Here is a 12,312-nt window from a genome sequence, read left to right as displayed (position 1 = left end):
AGTCCACAGTTGCCTCCGGCTCCACCCAGTGGAGAGATAAATTAATGGCCATTATCCATCCTGGAAACTGTTAACACAATTTCAGTCAACAGCCTAATCCCCGGTCATCATGGTAATGTTTTACAAAATGGATGGCATAAATCCTTTTAAAAATCATGACAAGATTTTCATGTAAATTCCTCATTATATATACAACAATCACCTCGGGGGAGTAGGTCCTGACTTGGTTGCTATAGTGTAAGATGGGTGATAGTGAGTCAGCAGCCTGTTTTATATAGGATCATGCAGCACAGGAGGCCATTCAGCCCATCGTGCTGTGCCAACTCTTTGAAAGAACTGTCCAATTAGTCCCACTACCCCTGCTCTTTCCTCATAGCCCTGCCAATTTTGATCCTTCAACTATATATCTAATTCCCTTTCTAGAATGACTATCGAAACTGCTTCCACCACCTATTTCAGGTCATGCGTCCAGAATGGAATCTCTCCCAATTTTTATTTCTATCGACCTTAATGGAACTCCTGTTCCTCCCAACTTGACAGAAAAAGTGTGACAAAAAGTGATGAACCGTTAAGCAGTGTTAGTGGAACATAGGAACAGGAGACCATTCAGCCCTTCGAGTCTATTCCGCCATTCAATTAGATTACGGCTGATTTTAACTCCATCTACACATCTTGGTTCTGTAACACTTATTACAACTGCCTAACAAAAATCTATCAATCTCAATTTTGAAATTTCCAATTGACCCCACCCTCAATAGTTTTTTTTGGAGGGTGGGGGGCAGGCGGGGAAGTTCCAGATTTCCACCACCCTTTGTGTGAAGAAGTGCTTCCTGACATCACCCTGCTCTAATTTTAAGGTTATGCCCCCTAATTCTGGACTTCCCCCCACCAGAGGCAATAGTTTCTATCTACCTTATCGAATCAAATCTCTCGGCCATATTCTCTCCATTTGTAGATTATAGACTTTCACTCGCATTATGAATCCTGGGATAACTTCATCTTCATTATGTTCTCTTGCTTTTTACAAGAAAAGAGACAGCAAGAGAGGTGCCAGGGATTATTGGTGCAGTCTTTTACAAACATGGTTTGTTTTTTTACAGCCAATGAAGTACTTTTAGAGTGTAATCACTGTTGTAATGTGGGAAAATTGAGGAGAGAGGCGGAAAGTTTTAAGGAGAGAATTGCAGAGTTTAGGGCCTGGACGGCTGAAGGCATAACTGCCAATGGTGAGACGAAGGGAGTGGAATTTATCTGTTCTGACCATTTCTCCATGAAATTTGCAATCAAGGTCCTTTAGCACTATATCAAAGAATAGCAGGGGAGCTATCCCCTGGCCAATATTTATCCCTCAATCAAAAACGATTATCTGGTCATTCATCATAGGCAGTCCCTCGGAATCGAGGAAGACTTGCTTCCACTCTTAGCATGCGTTCTTAGGTGACTGTACAGTCCAATACGAGAACCACAGTCTCTGTCACAGGTCGGACAGATAGTCGTTGAGGGAAAGGGTGAGCAGGGAGCCTGGTTTGCCGCACGCTCCTTCCGCTGCCTGTGCTTTATTTCTGCATGCTCTTGGCGATGATACTCGAGGAGCTCAGCGCCTTCCTGAATGCACTTCCTCCACTTAGGGCGGTCTGGTCATTATCACATTGCTGTTTGTGGGAGCTTGCTTGTGTGCAAATTGGCTGCCATGTTTCCTACATTACAACAGTGACTACACGCCAAAAGTACTTCATTGGCTGTAAAGTGCTTTGAGACATCCGGTGATTGTGAAAGGTGCTATATACATCCAAGTCTTTCTTTCAAAGGGAAAAATAAAAGGACGTTCCTCAAAAGTATTTTCTCCCGTACTGTTGAGGTGCCTCCAGTAATGATTAGATACTGCACCTTGCTCGTAAGTGGTAAAGGAATGGGAAAAAAAATAAATCTGTTCAAACATGGATGATGGAAAAAAAATGTGATATTTCTGGCGCTGTGGCCTTAAAAAGGGTTAACGAGAAACTGTGAATCAGTTTCTAGAAAGGCCTTGTACATTCTATGCACGTAAACAAATTCTATTTATTTTGGACTGGGCACTGCTGACAGGAACGTGCTGTACAGTCCCAGCTTATCTGGATGGTTCTCCACACTTCCTAGTAAAAAGAAAAACATCTGCTTTAGTAACATCTCTCTGGCACTGCTCAAAATGAAGAGAAAAAAAGCCTACAGCACTTGTATCTATTCTCTGCACCGATCACAAGTGCCATAAATCAATTAATTCGTCCAATTTTGTTTTCCACTGAAGTCTATAGTTTTAAGATTAAAAATGCCACAGGTACAGAAAAAATCCTAATCCCATTACCGTGGGGAGAGGCTGAATAGAACCTTGGTGCTTCGTTCCGGGGAAGAAGGATCAGACAAAAAGCCATGCTATATGATAAAAAGAAAAAAACAGCAAGTGCTGGAGACTGAAATAAAAACAGAAATAAAGATAGATTCCGATGAAAGGTCGTTGATCTGAAACATTGCTAACTCTGTCTCCCTCTCCACAGATGTTACCTGACCTGCCGAGTGTTTCCAGCACTTTCTCTTTTTATTTTATATTAAAAAGAAAACATTTACTCAAAGAGTAGTTAGAATGTGGAACTCGCTACCACACAGAAGTAATTGAGGCGAATAGCATAGATGCGTTTAAGGGGAAAGTAGATAAGTACGTGAGGGAGACAGTCATGTTCTATAAAAAAAAACTTCGATTTATCATCATATCATCATCATAGGCAATCCATCGGAATCGAAGAAGACTTGCTTCCACTCTTAGGTGGCTGAACAGTCCAATACGAGAACTACAGACTCTGTCACAGGTGGAACAGATAGTCAGTTGCACTTTATCTAGCTAGAACCTTGGTGCTTTGCTCTTTCACGACTACCGGACATCTTAAAGTGCTTTACAGGCAATGAAGTATTTTGGAGTGTAGTCACTGTTGTAATGTAGGAAACGCAGCAGCCAATTTGCACACAAGCAAACTCCCACAAACAGCAATGTGATAATGACCAGATAATCTGTTTTTTGTTACGTAGATTGAGGGATAAATATTGGCCAGGACACCAGAGATAACTCCCCTGCTCTTCTTTGAAATACGTCCACCTGAGAGAGCAGATGGGACCTCGGTTTAACGTCTCATCCAAAAGATGGCACCTCTGACAGTGCAGCACTCCCTCAGAAGCAGTGAGGTCAGGGCCCAGGAGAGGCATGAGTTCGGGGCCCAGAAGAGGTGTGGGCCCAGGGGCAGCACGGGCCAGCCCACACTGCGATATGTGCGCACTAGGTCCGTGCAGCCTAGCTCTGTCAAACTCATGTGGTGGCTGGTGTGCAACGGCCACGACACGTTAAAAAAATCCACGCACGGGCATCTTCCACCCTTCAACATGTAGTTCAGGACCGGAAATATCAGGTCCCTCATTGAAACACCTGTGAACTCATCCTTTTTTTGTGTGGAAGCAAGTCATCCTCAATACGAGAGACCGTCTAAGAAGAAGAAGGAGTGTCAACCTAGATTTATGTGTTCAAGACCCTGGAGTGGGACTTGAACCCACAGCCTTCTGACTCAGAGGCAAGTGTGCTGCCCACTGAGCCACAGCCGACACTATTGGGGGAGATTTGGGGGAGATTAAGTAACTAGAGTCGGAGGAGGCTCGTGTTGAGCATGAGCATAAACACCGGCATAATGGTGTGGTTCTGTGCTATAAATTCCATGTCATTCTATATGTAAGACAGCTTAATGTTTTGGGTGGAACCATTCTGACAAAGGGCCTGCACCAAAATATTAACCATGTCTTTCCTCTTTACAGATTCTGATTGAAAAAAAGCTGTGCATTTCTATCATTTTCTGTTTTTAGCTTAAACTGCTCTCAAGCACCTCTATTTGGCATAGTCACGCTGTCAGGAGCCGGGAGTGGGTGCTTACTGGGCCTGGAGCCCTGGGCAGGGGATCGTAAATCAGGACTTCTTAGCTGGAGCGACAATCATTTTGGTTTGAACACATGCTGTATTTTGAAGTGTATCACTCTTAAAAATCAACACCGCTCTGTGTATTTAATTGGTTTGCAACCAGTCTTACACTTTGAGATGATAATTATCATTTCCCTGAGGTTGACAGCGGTCAAAGGGAAACACAGTAATAGGAAAAAAGAGGAAATGATCTTAAACAGGAGTCTTTCCCTCTGAAATGTTATCGCCCCTTAGTTTTGCCTGGGGCCCTCTGTTCAGATGCAGATGTTGGGTAGTGCAGAATTAGTAAGTGCCCAATGGTTAGTGCGCTAACACCACCCCAATTACTGGGGTCAGCCTAATTTTCACTCTTTGAACAAGTTCCAGGGATTGCGTCTCAGGGTCGCAAAGATGCGGAGCTTGCAGTGGACCGTGATGATTCTGGAGATGGTGACTGGGTCAAACTGTAGGAATTCATCTTGATCGGTCAAGGTTAATGAAATGCTGCTTCAAAATGTCTATGATTGGTATGTTCAACAATGAGTCTAGTAGCTGCATGCACCTCTTGTATCTGCACTTAATGAAATTCATGGGTGCCAGATAGCTTTCCTCATTCTGGACATTTTATGCCCCTGATAGTTATTTTTTTTAATCTGAAAGAAAGATTTGCATTTATATAATGCCTTTCACGACCACTGGGCATCTCAATGAAGCATTTTTTGGAATGTAGTCACTGCTGTAATGTGGGAAATGCGCGGCAGCCAATTTGCATTCAAGCAAGCTCCCACAAATAGCAATGTGATAATGACCAGGTAATCTGTTTTTAGTGATGTTGATTGAGGGATAAATATTGGCCAGGACACCATAGATAACTCCCCTGCTGTTCTTTGAAATAGTGCCATGGGATCTTTTATGTCCATCTGAGAGTGCAAACTTGGTTTAACGTCTTATCCGAAAGACGGCATCTCTGCCAGTGCAGCACACCCTCAGTACTGCACTGGGAGCGTCAGCCTAGATTTTTTTTGTGCTCAAGTCTCTGGAGTGGGACTGAAACCCACAACCTTCTGACTCAGAGGCAAGGGTGCTACCACTGAGCCACTAGCTGGCATTTATTATCTGTGCAAAGTAATACAATTGGATTAGGATGTGAAAATAACAATACTTTTTTAATACCCTATAATATCATGGGGACATCCTCACCTCCAAGGCACATACCATCTTGACATGGACATAGGACACATATTGCCATTCCTTCATTGTCACTGGAATCTAAATCTTGGATATATGTCCAAGTCAGAATGGTGTGGAGAAGAACTTGGAGGTGATAGTGTTCCCAGTGGCATTGCTGCTGCTGCCCTGCTCGGTGGTAGAAGTTGTAGGCGAGAGTGGTACTGTTGACGTAACTGTGGTGAGTGCATCCTGCCGATGATTGGTAGTTGCAATAATAAATAATGAAAGATATAGAAACATAGAAAATAGGTGCAGGAGTAGACCATTCGGCCCTTCGAGCCTGCACCGCCATTCAATAAGATCATGGCTGATCATTCCTTCAGTACCCCTTTCCTGCTTTCTCTCCATACACCTTGATCCCCTTAACCGTAAGGGCCATATCTAACTCCCTCTTGAATATATCCAATGAACTGGCATCAACAACTCTCTGTGGCAGGGAATTCCACAGGTCAACAACTCTCTGAGTGAAGAAGTTTCTCCTCATCTCAGTCCTAAATGGCCTACCCCTTATCCTAAGACTACGTCCCCTGGTTCTGGACTTCCCCAACATCGAGAACATTCTTCCCGCATCTAACCTGTCCCGTCCCGTCAGAATCTTATATGTTTCTATGAGATCCCCTCTCATCCTTCTAAATGCCAGTAAATATAGGCCCAGTTGATCCAGTCTCTCCTCATATGACAGGTCAGCTTCTGGTGAACCTTCGCTGCACTCCCTCAATAGCATGAACGTCCTTCCTCAGACTAGGAAACCAAAACTGAACAAAATATTCCAGGTGAGGCCTCACTAAAGCCCTGTACAACTGCAGTAAGACCTCCCTGCTCCTATACTCAAATCCCCTAGCTATGAAGGCCAACATACCATTTGCCTTCTTTACCGCCTGCTGTACCTGCGTGCCCACTTTCAGTGACTGATGAACCATGACACCCAGGTCTCGTTGCACCTCCCCTTTTTCTAGTCTGCCACCATTCAGATAATATTCTGCCTTTGTGTTTTTGCCCCCAAAATGGATAACCTCACATTTATCCACATTATACTGCATCTGCCATGTATTTGCCCACTCACCTAATCTGTCCAAGTCACCCTGCAGCCTCTTAGCATCCTCTTCACAGCTCACACCGCCACCCAGTTTAGTGTCATCCGCAAACTTGGAGATATTACACTCTATTCCTTCATCCAAATCGTTAATGTATATTGTATATGATGGTCTTACGGCAATACTTCCACACTGGAATGCAAAATAATAATAATCCACACTCACCCATGATCCTTAAGAACAGTAGGCGCAAGCTGCAATATAGCTCTGATGACGTCCAATCCATCCGTCCCACCATCTAGTGCGTCATGGTCTTCATACCTGGGGGTATTCAGGTGAAGAAGCTTTTGTAAAATTTGGAATTTTTCCCTCTCTTCTCTTTTCTTGCTGTGAACGGCATCACACTATTTTTCTCCCTGATTTTCTCAGGGGCATGGTGCCATGCAGGATTCCTTGGTTGATAGAATGATCTGTTCATGGGCCTCTACAGGCTCAGTGGCCACAAATAGCTGGTAGATCTGCACTGGTAGCACCTGGGGAAGTAAGAATGATTTTCCTCCCTCACTTTTCAGATGCCAGGCTTCTGCTTAGTAGCCTAAATTTTCTGAGTACATCTTGAAGCAACATTTGTGTGTGGATAGCATTCTATCTGTTATAGTAATCTAAGATAACAATCTGAATCACCAAAGATCTTTTTTGTTCAAACTCTTGCAAAGGATATTTTTCAAACCTATTCTGTAGGGAGCTCCCGATCCCCCACTTTATGAAAATACGCCTTCAGGTCAAATAGTCCAGTTACATAACAACATAAGAAATAGGAGCAGGAGTAGGCCATAGGGCCCCTCGTGCCTGCTCCGCCATTCAATAAGATCATGGCTGATCTTCTACCTCAACTCCACTTTCCCACCCGATCTCAATATCCCTTAATTCCTCTGGAGTCCAAAAGTCTATCGATCTCAGCCTTGAATATACTCAATGACTGAGCATCCATAGCCCTCTAGGGCAGAGAATTCCCAATATTCACAACACTCTGAGTGAAGAAATTCCTCTTCATCTCAGTCTTAAATGGCCAACACCTTATCCTGAGACTATGCCTCCTAGTTCTAATCTCTCAGCTCATGCGAAACAACCTCTCAGCATCTATCCTGTCAATCCCCCTCAGACATTTTTTGTTCAAACTCTTGCAAAGGATATTTGTCAACCTGTTTTGTAGTATCCCGGGAGTTGTATTACTTTACGATTACTTTCAAAAATAATGATCTCATATACCCCATGACTGTATGCTGGCTTAGCCCAATCATGTTCGCATCGCAATAAAACATCAGGTGTTATGTCGGCCGAGCACGCACGGACTGAGATCCAGAGGTTTTCCAATATGTCCTCAGGCCTGGCCCAAGATTGCTAGGTCAGTTTGCTCTCTCTTAAGCTACCTTTTTATTGTGATTTTTCTCACAATGCAAACTCCTATGCTTGCTGTACCCACTGGGATATCTATTCCAACGTACTCCCTACACCGTTAAACATTCTAGGCTTGATGCCATCATCCAGAAGAGGTAATGCTGGAAATTGGCAATAAAAACTGAAAATGCTGGAAATACAAAACAGGTGGGTCAAGATGTCAAACAGAAATACAGATCAGTTTTTATAGATGCCACATTCACTTTTCAGTTCTGCTGAAGAGCCCCATTCAAAATACCAATCTATAATTTCTCTTTGGGCCTCTGACCAACCTGCTGTGTAATTCCCTTGTTTTCCGTTTTAATTTCCCATCACTGCCACAATTTCACCCCATCCAAGATAGGGTACAGTAGCATTGTGGTTATGCTACAGGACTAAAGGCCTGGATTAATGATCTGGGGATGTGACTTCAAGTCCCACCACTGCAGCTGGGGAATTTAAATTCAATTAATTTAAATAAATCTGGAATAAAAATCTAGGGGGCGAAATTGCAACTTTTTCTAGCCCCGTTAATGCCCTGTGATTAGCGTCCCAGGCTGGCGCGCAACCGGTGATGACATCACCGCAGTGCGCGCCGACTCACCACCCCGCGGGGGAAATTGCCAGGCGGCCTGCGAGGCTGGCGTGGCACATGCCAACGCCAGCTTTGTGGGTCATGAAGCTGGCGGACATCCGCTGCCGGGGTGCCCCTTAAAGGGAAGGCCTTTAGCGCCCCGGGCCACCATCTTTATTTGTCGGCCGATTCTTGGGTTGGCCCGACAATGGCAGCCCTCGCGTAGACCGGGCCGCCATTGTGCAGCCCGGCACTCCGTTTTGGGTGCCGATCTGCTGGCCGAGTCAATCACATCCCTGGTGGCCCAATGGCGGCCACCAAAGGGCCTGCAGACTGCGCAGCGCCCCTCCCCTTTAACGGAAGGGAACGGACATAGTAGCGTGTAAGCAGAGTGCCTCAAAGGAAGCAGAGCGTCGGAAACAGCGCTCCACTTCCTTTGAAGGGCGTACGGCCCAATTCCATGCCAGGGGGCGTGACTTCTGGGCTGGGTGAAGGAAGTCCCGGTCGCGGAAGGTTACCCCCCCCCCAAAATTGGGGCGACGGGAAATTTCTCGCCCCTAGTATCAGTAATGGTGACTATGGGCCCAAATTTAGTGAACTTTCTGTCGGCTGCCGCCAAGTTTTCTCGGTGGTCTCCCTGTGCAACGCCGACAAAAGTCCTCCCGCCCGCTCCCTTCCGAGATTGGTCCGGGCGGTCCACCACTCCAGCAGAAGAGACTGCCACGTGGAGGCAGGTCTTACCTGAACGGTAAGTATGAAGACCTGCAAGAAAACATTAGTGAGCTAGTTTTCTTCATTTCTTTTGCAACAATTTTGTTGGATAGGGTCCTCTGAAGGATTTGTGATAGTTTAAAAACATTTGTTGAACATTATTTTTTTTCCTGTTCCCCCTTCCCTGGACCCGACTCTATCCTCAGCATTACTTTGCCAAGGATCGCATTTGCCACCCAGAATCCAACATATCGCCCGCTGACGCCCAGAATCGGCGTGTAAGGCCCATTTTTAATGGCGGGTGTTTTTTTCCCCATTTTTCCACCAAACTTCCGCCCAAAGTACCGTCAGGATCTTAGCGGACCTTTTGATGGTACATGGGCGGAACTTAGGCTTGACTAAACTCGGGGCCCATAGAAACTACAAGATTGTTGTAAAAACCCATCTGGTTCAATAAAGGCCTTTAGGGAAGATCTATACATGACTCCAGACCCACAGCAATGTGGTTAATGCTTAATTGCCTTCTGAAGTGGCCAAGCAAGCCACTTATTCCAGAAGGCGGATCATCACCACCTTCTCGAGGGCAGTTAAGGACGGGCAATAAATGCTGGCCTTGCCGGCGACGTCCATATCCTGTGAATGAATAAAAAAAAACTTGCTGTGATTGGTCCCTGCTAATCTTTAGTCTTTCACAGCGACCAAATTACAAACATCTGAGAGACATTATGTGGAAATATTTGACGATGTGTTTGTAAAACAATCAAGCTCAGATTATAGGCGTTTAGTGTTCTCAAAGAGTTGCTTAAGGACATAGAAACATAGAAAATAGGTGCAGGAGTAGGCCATTCGGCCCTTCGAGCCTGCACCACCATTCAATATGATCATGGCTGATCATTCAACCTCAGTACCCCATCCCAGCCTTCTCTCCATACCCACTGATCCATTTAGCCATGGGCCACATCTAACTTCCTTTTGAATATGTCCAACGGACTGGACTCAACAACTTTCTGTGGCAGAGAATTCCACAGGTTCACAACTCTCTGGGTGAAAAAATCTCTCCTCATCTCGGTCCTATATGGCTTACCCCTTATTCTTAGACTGTGTTCCCTGGTTCTGAACTTCCCCAACATCGGGAACATTCTTCCTGCATCTAACCTGTCCAGTCCTGTCAGAATTTTAGACGTTTCTATGAGATCTCCTCTCATTCTTCTAAATTCCAGTGAATATAAGCCTAGTCGATCCAGTCTTTCCTCATACATCCTGCCATCCCGGAAATCAATCTGGTGAACCTTCGCTGCACTCCCTCAATAGCAAGAACATCCTTCCTCAGATTAGGAGACCAAAACTGCACACAATACTCAAGGTGTGGTCTCACCAAGGCCCTGTACAACTGCAGCAAGACCTCCCTGCTCCTATGCTCAAATCCCCTCGTTATGAAGGCCAGCATGCCATTTGCTTTCTTTACTGCCTGCTGTACCTGCATACCTACCTTCAATGACTGATGTACCATGACACCCAGATCTCGTTGCATCTCCCCTTTTACTAATGTGTCACCATTCAGATAATAATCTGCCTTCCTGTTTTTTATCCACATTATTCTGCATCTGCCATGCATTTGCCCATTCACCATCTGGAGCCGTCCATTTCATGAATGTAGACATTGCAGGCAAGGGAGCTTTAACGATCTGTGTATGCTTTGTTACATATGTTTAAACAATGATCACTTGGTATGAATTTTTACGGTAAACATTTGGGCAGATGAGGGGAAGTGGAAAGAAGCACATGTGAAAATAAGAAGGCATAATGGACTGCTTGTAACATGTATGTTTTAAAAAAAAATCTAGTGCTCATCAAGATGAAAGAACCCGAATACCGGGGTACGGAAGCATATCCCACTTTCGACTGCCACCACACCCAGATCATGTACAGAAATTTAAAACTGCCCTAGCAATGCATTGTAACTTGTGGTAAATTATTTGTAGCTACCTTATCTCACCTCCATTGATAGTCTCTTCCTCCTCTGATCTATGGACTATTAAAACCCAAGATGGACCATCGGCACTTCTTGGCCGAGGCGCTGCACGACCAGAGCGCACCTGAGCTGAAAGGCCCGAGCATCGATAGGATTTGGCCCTCGGACCTAATTAACATGCTCAGATGCAAGCTGTTGGCACTGCTTGCACCTCCATGTGCGGCTCACCTGAGCAAAGAAATCAACATCGGGTCACTTGCCTTGCCAACAGCGTCCCTCAGGCAAGTCCCGGGAAGGTCATTGCAATGGGCTATGTGGAGGGGCGCGTGCATGGTTCCTTTGGAGTCAGAGGAGCACTCTTGCTCCTCCTGGAAAAAAGAGGGCCCCCACGAATTTAACAGTGGGACCAAGGCCTACACAGATTGGGCGCAGGCCGTTCCACTGCTAAACTGATATGCTTCAGGTCCGTTTACTCCCAAACAGAGGAAATATTCACTATCAAAATCGGCTAGAATTTTAAAAACCTCTATTATATCTTCTCTCTTCCAATGAAAGGGTACAGTACAATTAGGGGTATGGTAGCATAGTGGTTATGTTACTGGACTAGTAATCCAGAGGCCTGGACTAATGATTTGGAGACATGAGTTCAAATCCCACCACGGCAGTAGGGGAATTTAAATTCAGTGAATTAAATAAATCTGGAATAGAAAAAAAAGCTAGTATCAGTAATGGTTACCATGAAACTACTGGATTGTCGTAAAAACCCATCTGGTTCACTAATGTCCTTTTGGGAAGTAAATCTGCTGTCCTTATCTGGTCTGGCCTACATGTGACTCCAAACCCACAGCAATGCAGTTGACTCTTAATTACCCTCCAAAATACCTTCACAAGGGCAACTAGGGATGGGCAATAAATTCTGGCTTTACCAACATCCCATGAATGAATTTAAAAAGATATGAAAATAGTCGCGGTATCTCAAGTCTCTTGTCATAACGATAGTTTCTTGTCCCTGGCATCATCCTGGTGAATCTACGCTGTACGCTCTCTATGGCTTTAGTGTCCTTTCTATAATGCAGCGCCTAAAACTACACACAGTACACAAGTTGTGGCCGTACCAATGTTTTGTATAAATTTACTTACTTATGTACTCTTGTATTCGATGTCTTTATTTAGCTAACCCCAAATTCTATTTGCCTTTTTATGACTCTATCTACTACACATGTACTTTCAATGAATTATGTTTTTGAATCCCTAGTCTCATCCTTCAGTGTCTTTCCATTGCTTAACGCCAGTCCTTACTTATCTCCCAAAATTGATTACTGTACACATATCCACATTAAATTGCATCTGCCACCTGCCTGCCTATTCCACTTACCTGTCTACGTCT

The 12,312-nt window shown here is 44.7% G+C and overlaps 1 protein-coding gene across 8 annotated transcripts in view; it reads right to left on the bottom strand.

Moving 5' to 3' along the window:
- Positions 1–12,312, bottom strand: part of hemk1 (HemK methyltransferase family member 1) — a 164,385-nt gene that overhangs the window by 42,537 nt on the left and 109,536 nt on the right. For 7 of the 8 annotated variants that reach the window (XM_070895592.1, XM_070895594.1, XM_070895590.1 and 4 more), the window contains exon 9: positions 6,457–6,552. The exons of the other annotated variant lie outside the window; for it this stretch is intronic. In XM_070895592.1, the coding sequence (XP_070751693.1) occupies positions 6,457–6,552 (96 nt within the window). The remainder of the gene's footprint in view (positions 1–6,456; positions 6,553–12,312) is intronic. 8 annotated transcript variants of the gene reach the window in all.

Source organism: Pristiophorus japonicus, chromosome 12, assembly GCF_044704955.1.
Source record: "Pristiophorus japonicus isolate sPriJap1 chromosome 12, sPriJap1.hap1, whole genome shotgun sequence".
Classification (NCBI taxonomy): domain Eukaryota; kingdom Metazoa; phylum Chordata; class Chondrichthyes; family Pristiophoridae; genus Pristiophorus; species Pristiophorus japonicus.
The sequence above is the reverse complement of the archived record's forward strand: the minus strand, read 5'-3'. Positions and strand labels throughout refer to the sequence as shown.